This window comes from Hylaeus anthracinus, unplaced genomic scaffold (assembly GCF_026225885.1).
Source record: "Hylaeus anthracinus isolate JK02 unplaced genomic scaffold, UHH_iyHylAnth1.0_haploid 12002, whole genome shotgun sequence".
Lineage (NCBI taxonomy): Eukaryota > Metazoa > Arthropoda > Insecta > Hymenoptera > Colletidae > Hylaeus > Hylaeus anthracinus.
Genome location: NW_026534349.1, coordinates 11594343 through 11620678, shown reverse-complemented (window position 1 = coordinate 11620678; position 26336 = coordinate 11594343). Strand labels below are relative to the sequence as shown.

Genomic DNA, 26336 nt, shown 5'->3' with positions numbered 1-26336 from the left:
GGCCCAAGCCTTATCGAGAAAGCAAATGCAAAAATTGAATTGAGATAACAAAGGGAGGCGAACGCGAACGCGAACGGTCCGCAATCGGCGCAATTGTGCTGTAACTACGTTGATTCTTCTACGAAGATTTACTACGCACAATACCTAGCAAGGAAGAGAGGCGAGAGGCGACGAGGACGGCGACTGGTTTCGTTCACGGGGCCCAAGGAAAATAAGGGGGACGAGGGAGGTCGAATAAGGGTTGCGAGATAACAGAATACGCCAGCCATTGTCCAGGCATGGACAATGCAAGGCTGTTGGATTATGCTAGGAGCAATCTACATCTTCGGTAATGTATCATACAGCGCGTGTTCCGATGGGCCCCGAAGACACTGGGGCCCGTCTCCCTCCCTGAGGATATCGTGTCGCTCGTGTGAGTCCTGTTTGCGTTTGTATATAGCAAACGTTCCAGCAACGGTACGCGTTGCTCGTCGCATCCGAGGATATTGAGATATCTTCTCTGCCCCCGACGCCGACGCAACGATTCGTGTGCACCGTGAATTTCGTTCGAGAACGAGATGAGGAATTAAAGTTGAGCAACGAAACGAGAAGTGAACTTCGCTGGTAACTCTTGTAATTTTAATATTGATTGCTAATTGCTGTTCCGGCTTCTATAGATTCTTTTCTCTTGCTAAGATATCGAAAGGAGAGTGCAGAAATTCCCTAACACTTCCGTGCTGAATGTCGAGCGTACGTCGAGTCAAATCTACGTCGAGGCGAATTGGAATTGTTGAATTGAATTTTGAATTTCCTAAATTTAACGAATATTTGAATTATTATACATTACACGTATAATGTATCAAGATTTAGATTCAACGAAGGATTTATCCTGTTTCGTTGCTTTTTTATGGAAAGAATTTTTTTTCTTATTAAGAAATCCAAAGGAAGAACAAGAGAAGAATACCTATTGGTGTAAAATGTATCAACTAAGATTTATACTCAAGCGAATTGGAGTTGTTAAATTAAATTTTCGATCTTCAAAATTGATCAAATATTTCAATTACATCACACTATACTTGCGAAAAGAATTATAATGTTGCTGTAGGAAGTGATTATTCAATTGTAGCAAAAACTGTAGCATACGTCTGGTACGAGAACAATGTGGAGTATCGATGAATGAATTTTTGAAAAGTATTACATACGAATCTTTCACTTGATCCTGGTTTGATCGAGTTTAATACAATAGGATTTTCACTTAGGGACAATATATTAGGAAAATCAAGAAAATGAAGGTGGATATACAATTTTAATTTAAAAAATTGGGAAAATCAACTATTATTGGGTGATGAGTTTCGTAACTATATCGAATAAAAGAGAAAATGAATGAGCAGTGTGACTCTTATTTTGTTTTAGAGTAACCAAACAACTTGGTTAGTTGGTTCTCAGACCAGAATATTATATTAGGAGCCAGTCTAATATTCCTGATACAATATTTCAAGAAAACTAAATGTTCCAGTACAACTATAATTGAATTGTTTTTATGCACGTTAGAAGGAAAGCTGAACTGTTTCGGATGGTAATTAAATACGCCTAAAATTTGCATATCGCGTACAGTGTATGAAAAAGGTGCAATCGGAATTTCCTTAAACTTCAACCAACTCCCAGGTAGTTTGATATATCAGAAATTTTAGCGACAGTTCTGGAGGAGACGATCACCCGTGTGTAAACACCTGGACTCGTACTTGGGAAGATGGCGTCGCAGATAACATTGTTTTGCCTTTTGTTGGGGTGCCCATAGCGACGATCTATGGTACCTATCGCGTGACGCCACCTTTACATCATTCATCATATCATCATCGTGGTCAGTTAGCTACTATATACACTGGCGATGTTATGTACATACTCTGCACGGGAGACGTCTTCGAGGGCATGAGTATCGTTTTACTCGATACTTTCATGGGAATAATAATAAATTTTATGAATCAAAAATCGTAATCGTCTGGATAGTTCCACTGTTTGCTTATTCCTTATTGGCGATGCTATTGGGCTCATGCTGCACAAGTATAAACAGAAATGAATACAAGTCAAAATACGGTAGCAAGTTGCTGACATTTTTGTGCAGCTTGAATTATAATTTCATTTAAAAACGTGCACCTCGAAGAGTTAACTTAATTTAATTAATATCGAACATACATATAATCTTGTTTTTGTCAGTGACCAAAAAGAGCATATTTCTGAATATCATTCAGAGAATTTGAAAATCATTTTTCGTTAGAAATTTACTGTTTTATACTATTTTTAAAGCTGCCTATGTAGCTGCCATAACTTTCTACCAATTTTAGGACTGTGTTACCTCTGATAGCATTCATCATTTTTGAACCTTCAATAACACATTTATCAATCACCTTAAACATTTAATTCGATCCACTCCATCCAATTGGACCGAGCAGATCAAATACATGAACGCATTATCTGTTTTCCCACAATCATTAATCAACATTGACCAACAAATTTAAATTACTGCACACCGATCATGTACGCGGACACTCTCCCCACGATCATAAATAAAGCTTCGATTACCCCAAAATATTAATGTCCGGTGTCATCGTGTTCCGATTGCAACGTCTCACCCGCTACCAAGTATTTTTGCAATTAAAGACCGATGCAACTCAATTTTTTAATCGTATATTTCGCGACGCGCGGTTAATAAGCAATTCGATGCAATAATCTGCGGCGAGCGGTTGCCGGCGCGTTCCCGATTTATTAATCTTCATTTTTCAACGATGCAACACGTAACAACGTGAGCGCACACAGCAGCATACAAGAGCATACAGAAGGGCAGGAAGAGTTGCGTTATCAGATCGGTCGGTAGAAAACGCAACAGCATTGTAATTGGCATCGTCCGTCAATGACAGGGAACCGCTACCACTCCTATTTTCGTTGCAACCAAACGCAAGCGCTTCGACTTCCGCGATCATACCTCCATAATCCCCTTCCTTATCGTGCTTATCTTTATCTTATTTATTAGAGTACGAAGTCGTCTTAGCATACCATACTTAACTTACCATAACACTGATCCGTACGTCATTTTTACGTTACGATTTAAAATGTTGCAAAAAAAAAATATATTCTTTAGATGTGTTCTTTAAAAAATATTAGTGTAATAAAGGATGCTTAAATTATCCACATTTTCAGTACTAATAGTAGTTAATCCATAGCGTTAGTATTCTGGGCCCACTTTGCGTAACGCGACATTAAACATTGTACTCGAAACAAATTGACCACCACGGTTGTAAATTTAACAGAATCTTATAGACATATGTATAAATAAAAAAAAAATTTGGAATGCTTATGTCAATTGCTTGCCCTGCAAAAAAAATAATTAAAGTTTCCTTAAACATTTAACCTCTTGATGGATGAATGTTAAATGGCTTTTTGTTCGCGTTAATCGAATATACACGCACCAAAACAATTTTTATCAGTGAATCGATTTCGACATGTAAATATGCTGTTTCACTTCAACATTGTAAACTTTTTAATTCTAAAAGATACCGCGAGTGCAAATAACGATAATATCGATAGAAAAACAAACGCACACATACAGTTAATCCTATAAGTATACGCATTATCTATATCTTCCAAAGAAATTTGTTTAAATTTAATAAACTAGGTTTGATGTTTCCAAATAAATGCTTAAGTCTATTCATGAACACATTGATAATTAACTCTTTGCACTCGAGAGGTGACTCTCGGTCACCATTAGGTTCGACGCAGTAAATCAACCAGCAATAATATTTGTTTAAGTTTAATTTCATTGAATTGATTTTCAAATCCCAAACTAGAGATCTCATCTTCGAAGTCGATCTAAGCTTAGCATTCGTGGCAATAGAAAGCTACGAAAGCATCTCGAGTTGCTGGTAGATGCCAGAAAAAAAGGCCTCGAGTGCAAAGGGTTAAACATTAATTTAGATACATAAGATACATTAGAACCTATCATTGAATTTCGACAAATTTCTTCAATGGACAGAGAGGGTACGAATACTTATAGAACTGTCTGTATGTGTCAATATCCCTCAGTAGGTTAAAAAATAAAGGTACATTCCCGTAGGTGCATCCACGGCTATCATCCACGTGGACATATCACCGCAACACTCGGAATCCCTATTACGATCCATTCGACAGGAGTGGTTTGCACTCTTCGCCCATAACAAGCGTGACGTTTTCGTCACGGGTCCTCTTTCGTGGTACCTTCGTGGACCCATTGTACGACTGATGAAAAAAAAAAAAAATCACCCAGCAAACGTCTTTCATCGAACCGTTGGCGATTCGGTGGCGCAAAAAGCTCCGATCTCATTACCCTCCCCCCTCTCCCACCCCCCGCCGCCGTAGTACACAAAATTTCGAGCGCGCAACAGCAATTACAAAGGCCGGCACGAGTAGACGCAGCGCGCTCGCTATAGCGTGCACAGTTGCACACCCACTCCGTCTGCGAAATCCTGAATGCTCGAGTATCCTCTTTCCTCGAACCTCTCTTAGCGCTATTTAGCGGATCCTTTTACGGGACAGCAGGTCCCGACAAGAAAGGAAAGCGCGGCAAACGGGCCGACGAAGCCTCGAAAACAAGGGAACGAAAAACAAACGAGCGCTCGGGGAGCAAGAGCGAGAGAGGTGCGCTGGATGAACACTGGAAAGAGAAAGAGAACGAAGAGAATCGACGGAGGTGGAGTACCAAAATGGCGGACTTCTCGGTTGTTCCAGGGACAAGATAAGCCCTTTGTGCCCGTACGGGGGCCCCCGGGCCAACGGATCCCCACGTTTCGGTCTCATATTTCGCGAATCCCGCTATCATATTTTACTCGCTCCCCCCTCGCCACGGTTTGGTCCGTCATCGTACCTCTTTGGTACCCCTTCGAAACGCAGGCCCTTTCGGCCTGTCCCTCATTTTTTGCTCGCTCACTTTCTCGTACCCTTCGTTCCACCTCGATCTCATCCTCCTCCTCCTCCTCCTCCTCCTCCTCCTCCTCTACCCCCCCCATCCTTCTCCCGCCTACTATCAACGATTGTTCCCTTCTCTATTCGAAAGGTCCGTTCGATTCCAATACGCGCAGCGAAGCTTCGCGAATACAAATATCAGTTCCACCTCCCGCATTGTGTCCCGGGAATATTTATATTTATACCTCGCTTTATTTTTTGTCTGTCTATATGCGCGCTCCGATAAATAACCGAATTCACGCCGTAAAGAATGAAACAATGGTCGGTGTCGATGTACATATTTTCTTTTTTTGGTTGAAACATGGTTCCTTCTAGAATACGAAGGTTTATATTGGCGATTCTTCGTTCGATAAATTTAAAGCGAGTATGAGAAAAAATGACATTAATTATATGATAATGTATTGTAAAAGTGGTTAGATTTAATTCGTTGTTCAAAATTTGTTCCGTGTTTGTTTTGAGATATTATGAAATTTATTTTGTAAAATATAAGAATATAATTACTATTCTTCCAATGACATTAGTTGAAATGTAGATAATTTATACGTCCTTTGTGTTATTATTATTTTAAAAAAAAATTGAAAGAATATATTTTTCTTGTAACATTTTTAATATTACACTTTTTAATCTAACTTCGTTAATGGCCCATCTCTACATTGTAGAATAAAAAAGTTATACAAATATACTCCTTGAGTTTTATTATAAATATCACTACGCGTTTTGTATTTAATTTAAAAAACCTTCAGTCTGTATATAATCTTTTATGTTTAATTCTTCTAAACCTATACAAACTGAATTTTGAACGAATTAAAACAAGCACAACAGAAATACTTTATTCGCATAAGGCTGCGCCTTTTAAGGCCTTGGAAATCATTTATACAAATCTCTGTCCAAATATTTGAATAATTTAAAATTACTATTGAAGCAGTATAGAGAACTGAATATACTGGAAATTGTTATGAATATCGTTCGTAACGTTTTGATGAAATATAATACTGGAATAATGTAAAGAGTGAAGCACCCACACGAGATCAAATAAATTGAATATCATTTGCAACGTATTGACGTAATAAAATAATAAAACATCAGAAAGAATGAAACCTGATACAAAATCGGACGAACGTCCCTTGCAACACATTGGTGTTGTAAAATATTAAAATAACAATAACAAATATTAACAATCTCTCCCGTAATATTTTGACGCGATAAAATATTAATACACCACAAGGAATGAAGCTCTCGCAACGTTTTGATAGCTCCGTGACAAGATTAACGAGGAAAAGTGAAGGAGTGGCAAATATACCAAGACAGAAGTCGTTGACGGTGACAATAATTTAATTCCGTCCATCCCTCTTTACACGCGTTTCCTCTGAAACCGGTTGGACCTTGTCCGTCATCCTCGAGAAATTCGCCAGGCGGAAATCAACGACGTCGAAGAGTGGGGGAAGTTGGGTAATACGAGAGAAGATTAAATTCAAGAACTGCTGGACGCGAATTAATCGGCCGCGGTCGGCCAAAGCACCGCCGGTACGCAAATGGAATTTTCGAAAAGTAATTTCTGCTTGGCCGGCTCTGTCCGAACCGTTGATCGATTTACTTTTTACTGCGCGAGCGCGCGCCTGGCACGCGGTCCTTTAAATACCCGCAACATTTGTACACGCGTGGATTTCGCGCGCGTCGATTATCTTTCCGCTTCGCGGCACGTCGAGGCGGCATGTGTAACCACGTATCGTGTTCGCGTAATGTATGCCGAATTCTACAGGTTGCATTTCGGATTACTTCATCGAATGGGGAAATATCATTTCGTTGTGAAAGAAATTTTGTTGTTACAGTAATGTTGGAGTAGAAGAGGAAGCAATATTAGTGCACTGTAATAGAATCCGGGAATATTTCAGATCCGAAAAGATTTAAATGAATCATTGCTGAATGTAATATTCTTGTATCTCGTAACTGAATTATAAAAAAAGTTGGCAAAGAACGACTGCGTTTTTTTATTTTTGTCTCTACTTGTCACTGTCAAAACTGTGCGATGATCGTACAAGTATTGGCACTAAAGGTCTTCTATATAGGCCACTAAAAGAAGCGAATTTTCTTGAATGCGATTTTCACTCGAACTCCATCGATAACAGCTTTCCCAGCGTACGTATTCCTACCAGTGTTACCGAACTCCAGTAAAAAATATTCGGAAAAATATCAACGAGGTAAGATTTTCGTAAGGATTCAAAGAGTAGCTTCGACGGAATCCCGGCGGATATGAAGCGTGTTTCCCCTAATTGGGCGATATCTTTCGTCGCGAGCCATCCCGATTTATCGACCCTTTGGGGATTCGTTAAATAGCGCGCACATCGAGGCGTAACAACGACGCCGAAGACCAGGCCGGAGTTGCGCCGCGGCAAAGGTCGCGCGAATTGTAAATCGGCGCCATAAATCGACGAAGCTGGAGAGAAGACGGAGGAACGGGCAGGGAATGGGGAATAAAGAGACGGCAAAATAGCGTTCGAGAGGCCGTAATCGATGGCCGCCGTTTTCGAGCCCTGGCTTTGCGTCCATCTTAACGCTCTATTTGTTGCAAAGGACGCCACGAACCGGCTCTCTATGCCGCGAGCGGAGATGAAATCAATAGAAGCAATTGGTACCGAAAGGATTTGTAAGCGTACACTTTTTTTTTGGAGAACGAGATACCGGATAGTAAAATTATAGCAGCGATAAGTAGAAAGGCGCAGGACGAGCTAAGATCGGATAAGGAATGTTGCAAGTTGTAATGGAACCTCTCAGAGTGTGTTGAGTCGATGGAATCTTTGGAAAGTGAAAGCGTTGTTTATAATTTGCAACAAAGCTATGCGTGTCAACAAGTAAGAATTAAAAGCTAAGAGGACTCGTTCAAGATGAACATAGCTTTTCTTCGTTTTTCTTTTCTCACATAGAGGATTCCAGCTATGTGAATTGTGCCACTGGTGATTAGAAAGTACAGGCTCGACTAGGATGGGACGCAGAATGTTGCAAGTTTCAATGGAACCTGATAGAGTGTGTACTTTACTAATAGATTCTTCGAAAAGCGGAAGCATTGTTTACAATATGCAACAAAATTATACGTATTAATGAACGGAATCCAAAACTGAAAGGATTTGTTTGAGGTATTGGAGAATAAGATACCAGCTACTGAAGTTATAGTACTGGCAAGTAGAAAGATGCAAGCTCAGCTAGAATGAGATCGAGAGTGTTGTAAGTTTCAACGAGACCTAGTGAACACACATAGGAATGATAGAATCGTCGAAAAGAACAAGTGTTGTTAGCAATTTGCAATATATGTATTACAAAATAGAATCGAAAAGTAAAAAGAAAGTGAGTAGAAAGGAACAAGTTGAATGACAATAGAATTAAGAGTCATTGTATTATCGAATAGGATCTGGAAGATTGGAAGTCACGTTGGAGATTGAGAGTCGTACATATGAAACCTGTGTTCGAAAGCTAATGGTCTATAACAATTTATGACTATTTAAAAACTTGCTACCTTTACTAAAACTAAAGAAATCATTAATTTTAGATAAAATCCATATTTAGCCTGAATCACCCAGACTACAGCCACGTAGTCATCGTTAACTATAATGAATTATTAAATGTATGCTAAGTTTTATAGGTTCTCGTGCTGAATTGCTTTATTAACCAAATGGAATCTACGCTTTTCAAACGAACTAACAACGAGGCTACGCCAACAACTACGATCTGTTATTCATTTGTTTGGATTCAAGTTGATCAGTTACATCAATATCAAAAACATTTACATATAAATGCTGATATATCTTTCCCTAGCACCATCTAAACGCAATCTAATAAACTTATGTGTACCCCTAATATAAAACTAACACATTAACAGAAATAGCACATCAACGATACCTTTCTTCTTCGTAAACGTTGCTTTTTCCACAAAATTAACCTCGTACACGTAACACTACAACTCCCTTACGCAATCAACCTGATAAACAAACAAATAAATAAACAGCACTATTCCGTCTACCATCGTCCACCAGCGAATGCCAACTCATGCCAACTCTCCTCGAGAATCTCTCCTCGCACTCCGAAGGCGTTTACGCGATTCCCAGCGATATCGAACGGTACAGGTCACTCTCCGTCGATTATATCGATTATCGATCGGCAGGATCTCGACGGGACGCTCTATGCCCAGGCCCTTAAATGGCTCGCTAGGCAAGAAGACCTAAGACGGGTCTTACGTGGCTTCAAACAATTAAGGTTGACTTACGCGTGGCCGAGGCGCGTACCAACCAGCGTTAAAAGAGTAAACGAGTTACCGACCGGCATCCTTCCGCGACTCCAACATCAGATAATGCAAACCAAGGCCCTGTCATCTCGGAAGAATTTACAGACGACACCGCAGGACCAACCAGGAGTTACCGTAGCCCGTTATCGCGCACGCTGAATCTTGATTTCTGACGCTGGCGAAGCGTGGCTTGTTCGCGCGAATAGCTTTTCCACGAAAATGCCCCGCCACAGGACTCGCCGAAGCTTTGATGGCGCGAGATGCTTCCTCGAGACCCGACGCCGACGTCCACGTCAAGATGAAGATGGGAAACTCCTGATCTCTAGCTAATTGCTGTTCGCGAGCACGCAGAGCAAATATCTGATTTTATGAACTCTAGAGCCGTGCGAGTTTCGTCATTCCTGCGGTTGCCGCGGATTGTGGAATAGAAAAAGATACACGAGCCCGATTAATCGCGAGTAATGAAGCAAACGTAAGGGAGTATCGTGCTGTGTAGTATTTATAACGGTACCGTGCTCTCTTCGATTTTATTCGATTATCGAGATGCTTCTCTATACCGTTCATTTTTCCATAGTAAAAATGTGAATAGCTCATGTATTCGAATATAAACTGATGATGAGATGCAGGCAGGTGCAACCTTGTAGAAACATTAATCTGGGCTCTGATTCAGGGCCACTGAAGAGGATTCTGTTATAGCATTCGATTAATTGACTGTTCTTCTACTGTTAAGGATAAAACTAACGAGGGCAATGCATACCATTTAAACGTATATTACTGTATCTTTGTATTTCAATTCATTCGTTTCAACTATATCTTTGACATTTAAGGAGCAAGGAGCAAATAAATTGATCTATAGACTGTGAAAGTTTCTGCAAATCCATATTTTTACACGCACCAATTTAAATGAAAGTATGTCTTATTTTCTGTACATTATAGCATGTATACTATTGTTGATATTTTATATATTTTTGCATTTGTGCTCATTCACATAGATGCCAATATATTATCCATTTGTCATAAATTCATAAACATTCGCTATCTATCTACCAATATAATTTGCATCCTATTCAAATAATTGTCACCAAAGGTAGTGTAACAAGCCAATGTTAATAATTGAGTAATTTTAGAAAGGAGTTCAACAACGTGGGTTAAATTGTTCCAGCATTAAATAAACATCGACATCACTGTGATCTATGACTACTCTTCATAACTTCTCACTTCAAAAAATAGTATGCATCGCCTCTCTAAGGCCGATCGGACACGGGCGCAACCGATTTGTAATTAATGTTGCAAACCGTATGCGCTCGTTGTTTTACCTACTCCACTATCTTTGTTTTACCTAGATCCACGGTCGCATGGAACTAGTTTCAGACTGGTTTAAAACTGATCAGTCGCGCCCGTGCGCGATCGGCCTAAATATCCCGTCTCCCTTGGAACAAATACGGAAGTCCCTGTTTCATTTCTGTGCGGGTGAAATTGTTGGCAACTCCAGGGTTAATAAACATCGATATCACTGCGATCTATTTCTGTTTCTGTCCCTTCTGTTTCTCTTCAGAAACCCTGTCCTATCTCTACTTTCCTTCCCCGCGAAACTGTGAAAATCACTCCTAAGAGCACAAACGAAACTGCAAGGAACACCGCTTCGAAACCAATTTCCATTTCGACTTCGAATTTTCCAACGGAGCCATATGCTGGAGTCGTTGAATAGGCACGCGAAAACGCACAATAAAGGTGCTCTGTATCTCGCGTAAATGGAGCAGTTTGGCCAATTGCCATTGCGAAAGCGATCAACGCGCATTCAGGTGTGGTTCATTCAGGTATGGTCACGCGAACCATCGCGAATTACCCGTTCCCTCGCGGTACTTGCGGTGAGCAATATTTTTCGTGAACGCGATGTCTCACCTTAACGTTTTTCTCAATGGGGAAAAAGCTGCGAGAGCAAACGAGTCCCCGCGCGTTTTCGAAGAAGAAACGAAAACTTCACTTACCAGGCATACAGACGCATCGAAACGTTCCAGGGTCGTCCAGGCAGGAGCCGTCGTTCTGGCAGGGATGGGATTCGCATTCGTTCACGTTCGTCTCGCATCTTGGTCCTGTGAATCCTTGCGTGCAGTTGCAGGCGAACGAGCCGGGCGTGTTCACGCAGATGCCGTCGTGTTCGCAAGGAGATCCTAGATGGGTTCGAAATTACGTTAACCGGAATTTAGGTACACAGATTTATGGGGAAATTAATTTATAAGATGTATATATCGATGAAGTAAAATGAGCTTATTCGACAAGGATTCTACCATACATTTTTATTTTGAGAGGGTACATGCAGTTGTAGATAAATTTCAAGGATTTTTGTTCGAGATTTAAATACTACACAGATGTCAACATACATACAGAACACATATGTTTAAATGGACGAAGAATTTTTCGAAATTTTCATTTTTAATCAAATTACAGTGGTTTTATTGGAAAATCTCGTAAGTTGCTTTGGAAAATTAATGGTTTTCCTTAATAAGAAAGAAAGTTTTCGTTGAAAAGAAAATTTCTTTGCCCGTTCAAAAGATACTGATGTATTCTATACTACTAACAGAGTATATAATTTAATTGGTTAAATGGATTGGTTAGTGGAGTATATAATATAATAATTTGATTGGTATGTTCAAATGAGCTCAGTCAAATTTACCGTGTACACCCTAAAAGAAAAACATTCATGAAGATTTGCTGTGTTCTGGCCATCTTAAATTTATCTTAACAAAAGAATTTATATAATAAGTTAGATTAAAGTATGTGCTTAAATCCTGAAAACAAATTCTTGAATCCTTGAATTTAAATAACAACTGCATACCCTCTTAAATTTAATATCATTTCTTATTATTAAAATAATAACTTGGATTATAAATAGACATATGTATCTAGCCGTTCAGAGTAAAAAGCTCTGAATTTCCAATGCAGTAAATGGATTGAGAGTAACGACTGTCAAGAAATACTTGTGCGATTGGCACAATTATTGAAGCATTCTCTTCGATACACCCCGGATTCATCGTCTGTCCTCAGGCAAAATTCTTTCGACGCGTTCAACGACTCGATAATCTCTGGTTTTTAAGTGAAAGTCGACCCATCGAACCGCCTTTTCCTGTGGAAAGTTGCTTCCGCGAGACTGCTGGCCAATAAGGAAACAAAGGGACGTTTACGAAGCCCTCGAGATACCGGATTGTCCAAGCGAGCGAATCTTGGCCGCGAAAGGGCCGATAATTAAAACTACCGCGAACGCGTGGCGCATAATAATTAATAGCCGTGCAAGAATCAAAGTCCGGCACGCAGGTGCATTCCCCGTGGGACACACGACAAATACAACACGGTAGTGCCGCCTTAATTGGCCAACTCGCTGTAGTTTTTTCGATGTGCTACCATTAGGGAAAGAGGGAGAAGAAGCACGTCGGGAGGCACGGCCGACGACCATAAGAAGGAAGCTGCCAGGTACGGATTCCAGGGGTACCATTCTCCGTGGCTACCTCCACTTTTGGCCAAGAATCCATTTCGACGAGGAACTAGACTCTTTCCGCGGAGTTATGCGATTCGCGTTAATTGCAATAAGATAATTACGGCTGTCATGTGCCCGCGGTTCGCGAAATGAGCGTTTCATCAGGACCCGAGGCTTCCGTGATACGTTGGATTTAATTTCGATCCCACGCCACGCTTCCTACAGGTTCGATTCGATCGCGTGCTCGGATCCCGAGCCCTGAGCCTCTCAAAAGAAGAAATCGTGACTCGTAAGAAACTCTAAATTTTCTTAAACCAATTCCATCCTTACATAGAACAATGTCTTATTACTAGGTTGCGGATCTTTATGCATTTATAGGAAATTTGAATGTGCAAGAAACTACAAAATGCAAACAATATGCAAGAATGTAAAAAAGATTGAAAGTAAAGTTCATGTTATGATATTTGCAGAATAAAATAAATTCCTATTTAGGTTCAATTTTTGTAGGCATGTTCGCGAAGATTTTATTTTGCATAAAGATCCGCAGTCTACTTATTACATTAACGAAAGATGGTACATGTAACGTGTAATGAGAGAGAGTCGTATGCTCAATCGTTCCTCGAAAGAACGTTAACTTCTCGAGGAATATTTACACATATCTGTACGTTAAAATTGATTTACAAGTAAAAATTGTCTCTGTTCGTGTATATTCAATTACAGTAAACAAAGATCAATTTAAAATTGGTCCCTCAAGAGGTTAAAATCGAATAGAAACATATCAAGACCTCCTCATCTAACTCTTTTAAAAGGACAAATATGATATAACAACCGCACAAATTAGCATCTACATCGAATATCCTACACGATTCAAGAGTGCAATATAATCTATCACCTCCAAAAGAACGTTAAAATGAAAGAGGAACGCGTCAAGTCCTCCCCATCTAACTCTTTTACAAGGACAAGTATGTTGCAACAGAACCTCTCGCTCGATAGCAGAGATGGGCAAACCCCTAGGCTTCGAATAAATTTGAAGTTTGCGGTAGTGTTTGTCTCGTTTCCTTCTTTGGAAAATGTTCAAAAGAGGAAACGAGACAAACATATCGGCAAACTTTAGATTTATTCGAAGCCTAGGGGTTTGCCTATCTCTGCTCGATAGCCCCAAAACTCGGTCCAATCCATGTGTAAAATGAAATTCTGCTACAGCCGTCAAAAGATATCTTCGCTTAACGTACAATGTGACCAGAAACAAGCAAACCGGAGACCCTTAGGAAGAACAGACGCGAAAGTGGCAAGGGCACACGCGGGCTCGTTACGTCGGCGTCGGCGTCGTTCCCAGGACACCGCGTACAATTACCCGCGATATTTATGAACTTTCCTAAGGGCAACGACAGCGGCCGTTTATAAAGTGGCGTCGACTTCTGCCCGTGGCACGCTCGCATACCGACCTCGTGTAATTCGCCGACGGTTTTTCCGACCCCTGGGTAATTGCTGTCGCCGCGCGCGACGTTTGACCGCTGCGGAAGGAGGCGCAGAAAGAACCTAGAGAGAAAAGGCTCGCGGGCAGAGGGCTGAGGGCTGAGGGAGGGATTTGTACGTGTTACGGAGCAGCCAAGGGGCGAGCAAGAAACGCATTGCTCGGTCGTGTTCGCAATCGAGCGCCGAGGACGAACAGATGACGAATCGGTCGGTCAAACCGTGTCGCCGACGATGCCCTTCAAGGACGAGGTCCTTGCGACACGCGAGACCGACCGAGAGAACCAATCCTACCTCTGGGACTGGACTACATGATAAAATGTCGGATGTTTTTAGATGCTGGACTTTGAATTTTTAAAGTCCTTCGATTGTTCTTATTCTTCTTTTCTTATCGAGATAGAGGATCGAGATAAGAATCACAGAAATGACGCTCCAGCTGTAGCGAAGATTGTTTCAGTTTTTGTTGCGTGGTGTGTATTAGCTTGCTTTGTTGCAAGTATAATGATATTGGAAAAGAAGAGATTCGTTACAGTAGAAATGATTGCACTGCAACGCCTATGTCAATGTCTCCGCAGCTTCTCGTCAAATTTAATGGCAATCATGCATCGCACGTAGTAGATATTATATTTCATAATTTTTCGAGAGAATATATTTAAGATATAAAGCAAAACAGAGTCTCAGGGCTCCTTGAAAAATTGACGGCAATTGGATTGTAACCGAGAAATACATTTACTGTATAATATATTTGTTTATTTATCAAAGACACAGGGTGTTTTATACTTTTTCGGTACGATTGTAGATTGTACATGATTTACTAGTACAAACAAGAGAAAAATGTTATATGAAGTTTGATAACAAACGCTTTGTCACGATATTATAGGCAAATATTGAATGTAGCCTGAATAGGTGCGAAACAGTAGATTTAAAGCTGAATAATAAATAAGATTGATTGTGTTTACTTTGCCTGTACTTGGGAGATATTTCTTAACGTCCGAGGATTGTTAAGAATTTTTAAATCATAGTTTCAAAATGACCAAATGACTGTTCTGTATTGACACAAACTTAACATCGATGTAATATGGAATGTATTACATTTTGAATTGCTTGAGGATTTTGCTGTATCTCACCAACTGAATTAGTAATTCGTTGAATTAATTATTCACGTGTACTTACTGCTGTACTGTACACTTCCTGTTTTAGCGTTCCTTATAACAAGAAGTCACGTTTAATATTTGCTTATAATATCGTAACAAACCGTTTATAAGCAAACTTCATATAACATTTTTGTTCTTGTTTTTACTTGTAGATCATGCTTCTACAATCTTGTCAGAACAGTAAGGAACACCCTGTATATATAATATATACTATATATTTCTCCATATACTACTATATTTAAAATATTAGAATATAAAGATATACATATATGAAGTAAATAAAGATCTGACTCTTTGATTATATAAATCTCCGAGATAAATCTCTATATTTTTTATTTAATTCTGTCCCTCTTTGACAGTCTATCGAGAAGTAGAAAAGAAATTCTGTCCAAGCCACTCTGCTATTACAATCGCGTCTATTTTCGGAAGAGCCTGCGACCACCAACGCATTTTAATACAGAAAATTTCTGTACGGCATTACACCCAGCGGGCATTCCTGGTTCCGTAATATCGAAAGGTGTAGTCCGCCGCGTATATAATATCGCGGATAATCGATCAATCGTACTCCCTCGAGGGCGCAGTTTGCGAGTTTCGTTCGGTTGGTAGCACGCTCGCTCGCTTCGCGCTTCTTGCGGGCCGGCCGAGCTCTTACGGAACTTAATTTACCGGAAAATATGCAATCTAGATAATAACAGAGCACAGGCCCGAGCTTGAGGTCATTACGGTCGTTATTAAACTTAAAATAACAATTTAGCGTTTAATTAGATTCGTTTGTGCGCCGCTGGCGCTGGCACAGGAGCTCGCCGAAGAGGAGGCATGGGCCGAGCGCTTCCTAAGACTCCACTTCCGGCAAAATCTTATTACGAGCAACGTCCTGTTCTGCATCATCGGCGTCATGGAAACCTCGCTCTCTCTTTTCTTCCTTACCTCCCAATTTAGGAATCTTGGAACAGTCTTGAGCGGCAGTGGCAAACTTATGGTACACGAACCAAAGTATAGCGATGATTACACTGCGGATCTTTATACAAAATAAAATCTTCGCGAACGTGCGTACAAAAATTGAACCTAAATAAGAATATATTTTATTCTGCAAATATTATAACATTAACTTTACTTTCGATCTTTGTTGTATTTTTGCATATCGTGTACATTTTGTAGGTTCTTGCATATTCAAAATTTCTATAAATGCATAAAGATCCGCAATCTAGCGATGATACACGATACGATTTTATTGGTAAAAATCAATATAACACAAGCTGCGCAGGAGCACAGTGTCAAAAAGTTACTAATTCATTTTTACATATATTAATTAGCGTTTCCGCTTGTTTAGCGTTAGTTCATAGCGTTTCCGAACGAACGAAAAACCTTCGATATGAAAACTAAGCAAAAGGTGGGTCATTGTGCAACCCCGCTAACCCCAAAGAGTTATCCATCCATCAAAAATGAAAAAAACCTCCGACAACAGACCTGACCCAAATCTTGCACGCTTCCAGGACAGAACGACAGACGTAAGAGTCCACGTATCGAGAAGTAATAAGATACTCGTTCGCGATGACACCCGAGTGATCGATAGGGATCGAAGGTATTAGGAACAGACTCGAAGAACGATTTCCAAAAAGGTGAGAGACAGTTACGTTTCCGCGGATAGTATCCAGCCGTAGCCTGGATTTCCAAGGTGCTGCAGGTATGCCGACGTCCAGGCCAGGTATACGAACTGCCTCTGCTCGTATCGGTTTACTATTGTCAGGGCAACGTTGCCAAATTTCGGTGCAACAATGGGTCTTTGTTTAGCGGGCAGGTAGCGAACGGAGCTCGACGAGATCCGGCCGAGTCAACTTCGGCAACGAAAACGAAGAAGGAGGCGAGGAAGCCGAGGTTCAGCCAACGAAGAGGTTCGACCACGAAGGAAGAGGGATTTCGTTACGTGTTACCGCGTTGTTTGCACTGGGGCATGCAATGAGCGGGCTTGCGGAACTCACACGAAGCCCGTTACGTTCCACGGAAGAAACAAAAAACGAGCGATTCAATCCGCTGGGCAATCTTTTCGACAGACGAAATCGGTAGGTGTCTGAGTTGGTATACGATCTCTAAACAATTATCGAAATTGTTCAAAATATATGAGAAATTTTAGTAAGCGATACTGGAGTCATAGGACACTATGTTCCTAATTTGTTTCCGAAAGCTAATATGTATTTGGAATTTTTATCAAATTGTTCCTGACGAGGACCAGAGTAATTTATTTACGTCAATATGTGTATATATAAAATATTATCATAATATACAATATATTTTATTTGTATATTATACACATTTATATGTTTGTATATATATATTATTTAACATAAATGTGATGTTGCATATAATATTTTGTATGTGTATACATACTGATGTAAATAAATTATGCTGGTCTTCGTCAAACGTGATAATATAATATACACTGTCGTTCAAAGATGCGGAGGATTCTCTAACATTTAAAATAAATTCAATATTTTTCCCGAAAGCCTAACTATTCCACTAAAAATATCAATTGATAATTACTCAAGTACAATCTAAGAAGAAATTCATACTTCCTACACATTCCAAATTTCGCTGCAATATATTCCAATTAAAAATCATCCATCGCTCCAGCCTTCCCCAAAACTGACCACTGTTGCAATCGGAGCGGTTGGTTGAAAAAATACTAAATAAATAATAATAATAAAAGGACCGCTTCTAGGACGCGCGAGGTGCTCTCTCGCCCCACACGCCACGAATTATGACGTCTCGACGGTGTCACCTTCGCGCGTCTCGGGGAATTTCAGGACCCACAAAGACGGCCGAGACGGAACGACGATGTAATCCAACACCGGACGAAGGGGGTCGGAGAACGACCCGGTTTGCGGTGGTCCTTCGCTGCAAATGGACCGACGTTTTCAGGAATCCAGCGTAAATATTTATAAGCCCTGCCGGAGAGCCGCGAGCGAAGGAAAGCCAGAGGTGGACGAGGAGACTTCTTTTTCGCGACTCCGTCGGCCTCCTCCGGACGGATTGCAAGAAAGACTCGCGGCGTCGGCGTCGCACGAAATACATACACACACGCGACGACCTTACGTCGAGGGACAGGCGTCCCTCACGGGAGGAGAGCTCGACGAATAAATTACCAGTCCTTCCCTGAAATTAACCGCTCCCGTTCCCTCGGTGGTTTTCCTTTGTGGGAATCGCGATCGAAAAAACCAGCAACTGTCCACGCTCGACGGGCGCAAAAGAACGAAAATTTTCATCGAGCGGAATTAAATTGCAATTAACGTCATTGAGGACCGGGCCGCGGGGAGGCTTAAGTAAACAGGTGTTTTGTCTCGCCCTCACCCTGGTGTTCTGCTTGAGACATCGATCGGAATAACGACTTTGACCCAGCTTTTTCGACGCGAGTTTGGCGCAGTCATAAATCAGGGTAATGGAGATTTTGTAACGGGATGACGCGAGCGACATCGAAGGCTTTCGATTGAAATATTTTCGGGGGTGTAGATCTGAATTGAACTTTGCTAGGGTGTTCATTAGAGATGCAACGATGAAAATAGAAAGTTTCCGATAACTTGAAATAATTTATTATGAGGTGTAGTCGTTTCGAGCATTCTTAGTATATCAGGTGTTCTATTCGTTGTTTAGGAATAATGCGATGAAGAATTAATGTAAGGGATCAATGTGATATATCGCAGAGAGGAATACATGATACTTGTTTATAATTTATTGACGTATTATCATTTTTTACTGATAATTAGCATACTTTGCAACTATCGTTATTTTTATCGTTTACCTGATACATATTTGTACAAACATACCTATTAACTTTTTCATATATTCTTCTTTATACTATACCACAATGATATAGATTAATTCCTATCATTAGACTGTGAATTTTATGCACCGATAATATAAACTAATATAACAAACACGTGCTAAATATAACCAAAAGGTATATGCACCTGTGCAAAACGAAATCAAATTATAATATTGATAGCAGAATATATTCAATTATGTATATTTCATGTATGTCTTCTATATCATTGTATGCCATAAAATGTATGTCATTCTCACCAAGAAGAACCAGAGTAATTTACCTATGCTAAGCAAACACTTTTCAAAACGTTTCCTTCAAGATTACGTCCAAACTAAAATGGCCAAAGTTTCACCAAAAATGTTTCAGTTAGCGTTTCTTGAAGTAAATCTCATCAAGAGCCTCGTCTAAACGAGGAAACGGAGAGAAAGTAATCGCGAAGGAAGCCTACCTAAGGCATCAAACTTCAATTAATTAAACCGGTTGGCATTGCTCGCCAAAGAGATTCCAATAATTTACGACCTTCGATAACGCAAATTGGATCCAGACGAGCGTTGCAGGAGACCACGATTACGGAATTATCGAACTAACTGGCATTCCCGAGCGAAACCTGACCAGATCATCTCGAATATACGCAAATAGAATGCGTAGTTCAATTTTCCACGGACTCGCCATCAGCCATAAACCGCATCAATTACGATACTATTCCAAGAGCAGAAAAGGGTGTAAACATTGATGCACGGGGACAGGGTGATGAACGCACGCGCTTCAACTAGAAGGGAAGACTGAAAGTAGCTTAGAATTACTATCTAGGATTGTACGATCCCTTGGAAGCCTAATGGATCATCGATACCGCGATAATTATGACCGTCGAACATCGGCGGAGCTAACGTTTGGAGACTTCGATGCTGGACGAATGGAAGCAAGAACAGTTCGGAGTTCATCCCTTAAGTTAACTATACATTCTTACATATTTGTTTGTAGACTACGTGTATAATTTTTTATTTCGAAGAAGATTTGAAAATTGAGCCTGATGCGTTTATATTATTTGGTTGATTCATAAATGACTTATGTTTATTGTTTTACAATTGATTTGCAAATATATTATTACGTAAATTATAATTAATTATGTAATCGACATCGTTAATTATCACTTGTTTCCATTTAGAAAATACTTGTGAATCAACTCAATAAATATAATACATACAGGAAACAAATACGGGTAATATACTCAAACTGGATTTGTGTAATAATTCGATCCATAAATGCATATTTAGGATGGCGAAAGATAATAGCAATTCCTGTTTAAAAAATGTCTACCTCTGATAAATGCTTGCTATTTCAAATAACTCTCGATATGCATACCACTTGTTGCGTACAAAATACATTTCAATACGACACAGTAAAAGCTTGATTATTACTTTGAACAAGTTCAGAAAGAATTAATATACACAAGTCTACTATTTTAATGAGATCAAATATTTGCAACAAGAAACTACGTAAAAGTTCAAAACCTTGACACCAGTCTTTTAGTTAATGAAAATACATTTTCACTATGCAAAGCATATAATTAAATACTTCAAACTCCAAATGGTAATATAATTACCAAATGTATAAAGAAAATGGACATTCCTAATCAGTATCAATTCCTACTATTCGTATCGAAAGAAAGGGTGTAAACCCTTGATTGATAAATATCCCGGGAGGGGAAGAGTAATAAACACGTGCTGGAGGTAGGAGAGGATGTTGAAAACACGCATTGAATCGACCGTCTAGGGTTGAACGATCCTTCGGAAGCGTCTCTAACGCGTCATCGATCCCCTAATAATTATGACTGTTGGCCATCGGCGGAGTTAATCTCCGGGAGATTTCAATGCTGGCCGAGGCGGGAGCAAGGAGAGCTGTCGCGTTTATCGAGACCTGGGGATCTGACGGCCTCGGGCAATTCTCTGAGGGAAGATGAGCAGGAAGAAAGTGGTCGTTCCTCCGGATTTAATGACTTGTACCACCGAAAGGCCGCAAAGAGAAACAAAGGAGAGGGATAAATGAGATGAGAAGGGCGTGAGCTTCGACTAATCACCGACGGTATTAAAACTTTAAACGAAAAAGGGGATCGGGGTAAGGGCCCTCGCTGGAAAATCGGCTCGTTGATGGATTGTGATCGTGCAAAAAACGCTGCTTGGATTCGTCGCGCCTTAGACCTCGCGAACAAATTTCTGGCTTCTGTGCTACGAGTATTATTTGTGACAATTAATAACCAAACATCGTTACTGTAATAGTTGCAAAAATTACTTGTCATTGCGACGAATGGGGGGGGGGGGGGGCAACTGTTTCTCGAGCTACGGATTTATATGTCAAGTTTTTAATTTACTATGTAGGACTGAAATGCATAGAGTTGTGATTTGAGGTACTTTGGCTTGAAATTGAAACAACTTGAATAATTACAAGGAATATTGCACCGATCATTGAAAAAATATTGATACTTTAACCACTGGCCTAGTTAGAAAGATTACGCTTTAGAAGAGCTCTTTCTACATTACCATGTATTAATCTAGGCTGACAATAAGCCTTGTTTGTTTCCAAACATTCAGTATAGTAAAAGATACAACCAACAGCACGGTTAATAGATTCCAAAAAGTAAACGTTAGACTTAAGAATCTTATAAATAGGCTCCCGGTAGATAAAGTGTCAATTGAAGAAACAATAATCGAAAGCTATACAACGTGATTTGTTAATGTGTTTAATTCGTAACGATACAAATTCTCCTACACTATCGAAATTGATACGATGAGAGATGGGAGATGGGGATGAAAAAATACCAAAATAGATTCGAAAGCGAACCATAAATCAAAGACGATTCCTACCTTCGAATCAAACCTAAACTCTCAGCTGGGGGATTCGGACAGTTTCGCCCACCCCCTTGGGACTAGTTTGCTCTTTATCGCTTTCAACGGAATAGTCGCAACTCTGGGATCCTAGATGTGGCAATTTACTGATAATTTACTCGCTGGTGTTCGGGAACGAAGAGCACCGCCCCCGAACGAGCTCTAGGGCTGACGAGACACGAGACTGAAGACGAAGAGGAAGACGAAGGAGGCGCACGAAGAATCCTTCTGGCCCGTCTTTGAGTAATGTCTTCCTAATTACAAACCTCGCGTTCGAAGCATGACACACGGTACTGTCTACCAGCGAAAGGAACGGGTTCCCGAATGGGGGCCCGCACGCTCAGAAAAACTGGGATCCTTAATCCATTATGCGGCTATAAAAAATTTTAACGGCCGAAATCTGGTGCAGGCCGGTCGGCTCGTAGCCTCTATAGTACTTTTTCCCGACGAACTATCGCGGAGATCGGTCAGGGTAGTTGATTGATCTTCTCGAGAAAGTACAGTTCTACAGTCCTAGAAATTGCTTTGGTTGACAATGATGAACGGATCCATATAACAGTAACCATCTTTTTCCAAAATCCTTTGACTCTTCTTCGTAGATTACTGTCTTGAAGATGATATCAACCGAAACGAGCCATCGAGACTGCGTAACTCTATTTCTAATTACTAGACTGCGGATTTCATTCATTTACGACATACAGTAATACGAAAAACATACAGAAAATATACACAATGCGTGTAAAATATATCCTATTAATATTTCGTTTTGCATAAGCGCATACATCTTTTCGTCATGTTCAGCATACATGTATGTATATTTGTCGCATTCGCTTGCATCATAAGTCCATCAAATTCACAGTTTACTAATTACTTACACGTACCTATGAATGTTACCAGCGTGAAAATGAAAACGTCAGAATCTAAGTATCCGTCGGATTAATCATCACACTGAACGTGACGGCGCTGAATGTTTGCTAAATTACTAATGAAACAGAGAAAATGAATCGCGAAAGTTACGCGGCACTAATGACGCCCCCGAGGCAAGAGAGGGATCTTTCCGCGCATAAACGAGCGCGATTGTTAACATTCACCCCCGAAATCCAATTAATTCCCTTGGCTCGGCTTGATTAACGCGGTGGGGAAACACGACCACAGGTTACTAATGCGAGAGAAGTATTCGAATGCCTGCGTGGACGGCCATCTTTGCGTCAGGAATGAAACAGAGGAAGAGAGAAACGAAACCACGCGCGGAGGATACAAAGGAAGTGTTTCCGATTATTAATGAAGTGTCTTTGTCTGAAACGAAATGTATTAACCGGCGTCTAAGACCGGCGCGGCGTGCCGAGTATTTATTATCGAGCATAGCGCATGAAAGGGATTTACTTGAATGCGTTTTCAGGTGCTTCTACGCCTTCGTGGCTTTGGTTTCTAAAATGAGTGCGCGCAGCAACGGATGATACTGGACACTCGAGGAACTCTTGTTCGGCTGATGGAGTGCGCGTCCTATTGTGTAATCTTCGTGTATTTGTTTTATTCCGGAGTTTCGCGCGCGGTAGATGCACTACGGCGATGCATTGCGGTTCTAGGTGGTATGGCGTCTCCGAGAAATGAACTATCGCGCCTAGGGTTTGATTTGAATCGAAGAACGTCGATTATACTTATCAGTGGTTACCATCGCGATGGATTTGGATGAAATATTGTCTTTATAAAAAGAAATATTATCGCGAAATCGACTCTCCGATTTATCTTGGCGCTATTGTGACGAATCTATAGGATTACTTAAATATAAAAATTGATTCGTATGTAATTATTAGACTGCGGATCTTTATGCAAAATAAGATATTCGCGAACGTGCCTGCAAACATTGAACCTGAATAGAAATTTATTTTACTCTGCAAATATTATAATATGAACTTTACTCTCAATCTCTTTTATATTCTTGCATATTGCTTGCAAATTTGTAGGTTCTTGCACATACAAATTTTCTATAAATGCATAAAGATCCGCAGTCTAGTAATTATACATCTTGCATACTATACTAAAATTGACGACAGCTGTAGCTAAACTATCCAACAGAGAAAAATTGTATTCAAGTATAACGGTATTCAAGATAATTCCAGATACCTAATCAAGAAATTAAAATCTACTCGATTCAATACACCGGTATTTTCTCTCACGCAGGAGATCTCATACGAGATTCTTAAAAACGAAAATCTATACCCACAACACCACAAAAACAAACCCGATTCCTTTCAAGCAGACATTAATGCAATGGATTAACTATCGAACAAGTTCCTCATCGCGATTTTCCCATTTCTCCGCGCCCCTATCGATTTTCTTTTGCGTTAACGGTGAACAGTCCACTCGTTACCATGACCATTGCAATTTCACCTGGTTCACGGGTGATCGAGCACGGCCTCAACGTTCTGTACTTATTTTCATGTCAACGACGCCACCGCGGATTGACGTGCCCGTTCCGTACCGCAATATCATAAATCGAATTCCGACTGATAATGCGTCGAGATAAACCGCGACGAGGAAGCCACGTACGAAGAAAATCGTCGAGGTGTGCGGGCCCCATGCTGAGCTCGATTCTCTACCGGACTATTAATTAAACCAGCGACTACTGGCCTGTCCACCGGTTAATTGCAAACCCATTACCCGCGCATCGCGTACGTACGCGGAACAAACGCTGAATTTCTACCGTTTCGCGACGGAGTGCATCGATTCCCGCCATCTCGGCTCGAAAAAGCATCTGCGGAGATTTTTACTAGGGAATACCGTCGTGAGAATAACGCTGGCTCGATTGTTTCAGCAAAGTCACCTCGATGTTTAGTGTTTAGGAGGTACTGTACAAATAGGGGTGGAGGAAACAACAAGTAATTACGTATATAATTTCAGTTAAGTTTGAATCATTGGAATGAACTACAATGCTTGTAAAGTAGGGTAATTATCATAAACTGCGGATTTTTATGCATTTATAGGAACTTTGAATGTGCAAGAAACTACAAAATGCGCATAGTATGCAAGAATATAAAGAATATTGAGAGTGAAGTTCATATTATAATATTTTCAGAGTAAAATAAATTCCTATTTTGGATCAATTTTTATAGGTTCGTTTGCCAAGATTTTATTTTGCATAAGATTCCGCAGTCTAGTAATAAGGTTTTGTATAGGAACCATTTATTTTAAATGGTTGCTGTACGAACACTTCTTACACTGACTGTATACTTTTCTATTTTTCATTTTGTTTTTAGGTTTCTTAAGTGAAATTTGATTTATAAATAACAAGATGCTGCAAGTTACGAAATAATATTTGTCTAAATGTTGGTTTATTACAGAATGGTTACCTATTAATATTTTCAAGCTTCTTTGATGGGCAGAAAGTTGAAAATTATTAACTCGTGTAACATCGTCTGTGAAATCTCAATTTTATATTTTAATTCGATTCCTCGCTTTCTAGTAGAAGATACCTAAACCTACAATCTTTTCATATTTCGTACATACTGTTACGCTTAGGATTTCTTACAATTCAAGTTCTAGCATGTTCTTGCACGCCATCGGATAACGATATCATTTTTAGATGAAATTTCACCAAAGAAACAAAGTCCAATCGTTCGAAACCGTATAAAATTGTCCTTCCTATATCAAGTTACTAGATATTCGTAATTTAAAATGTACATTGAAACTGTCGATACACATCGATTTCACGGATGAAGAAAACTATTTACCCACCACTCCCTTCGAGCGAATTTGATCCCAGATCCGATAAGATGGAATACCGTGGCTTTAAACATCGATAAAAGGCAACATCACCTTCGGCAAACGAGACAACGGATGAAAATGAAGTCCAGAGAAATGCTCTGGCTACCTTGAGTCATCGATCAAAGCCTCCAATTGAAAACAAATTACTCCTACATAGAATCATTTTACAACCGGTCTGGACCAATGGGGAGGCAACTCTGCCGCGTAAAGTCAACCAACACAAGCTTAACGCGAAGATTTCGATCGAGAACATCCGAGTATCATGCATATTGGACGCACCGTATTATAGCAACTGCATAATCCACAAGGATCACGATATGAGATAAGAAGATTGAAGAGGCAATATACTCGAGGAACATTAAATCGCATAGCTACGAGTGACATCGATGGATGACTTCTTACTCCACAGTTGCGACCTATCTTTCAATTTACTAATTGTGACTACGTTTTACAAATTGAAAAGATCAAGTGCACTGGTGACTGTAAGTATTGGGACAATTACTAAGTTTGTATAAAATGAGATATTTAT

General features: G+C 40.1%; 1 protein-coding gene across 1 annotated transcript in view; it reads right to left on the bottom strand.

The window, feature by feature from the left end:
- The window catches only part of LOC128891840 (neurogenic locus Notch protein), a 355943-nt gene that overhangs the window by 102829 nt on the left and 226778 nt on the right, over positions 1 to 26336 (bottom strand). The window contains exon 8 of the mRNA XM_054151691.1: positions 11233 to 11415. Coding sequence (XP_054007666.1) covers positions 11233 to 11415 — 183 coding nt within the window. The remainder of the gene's footprint in view (positions 1 to 11232; positions 11416 to 26336) is intronic.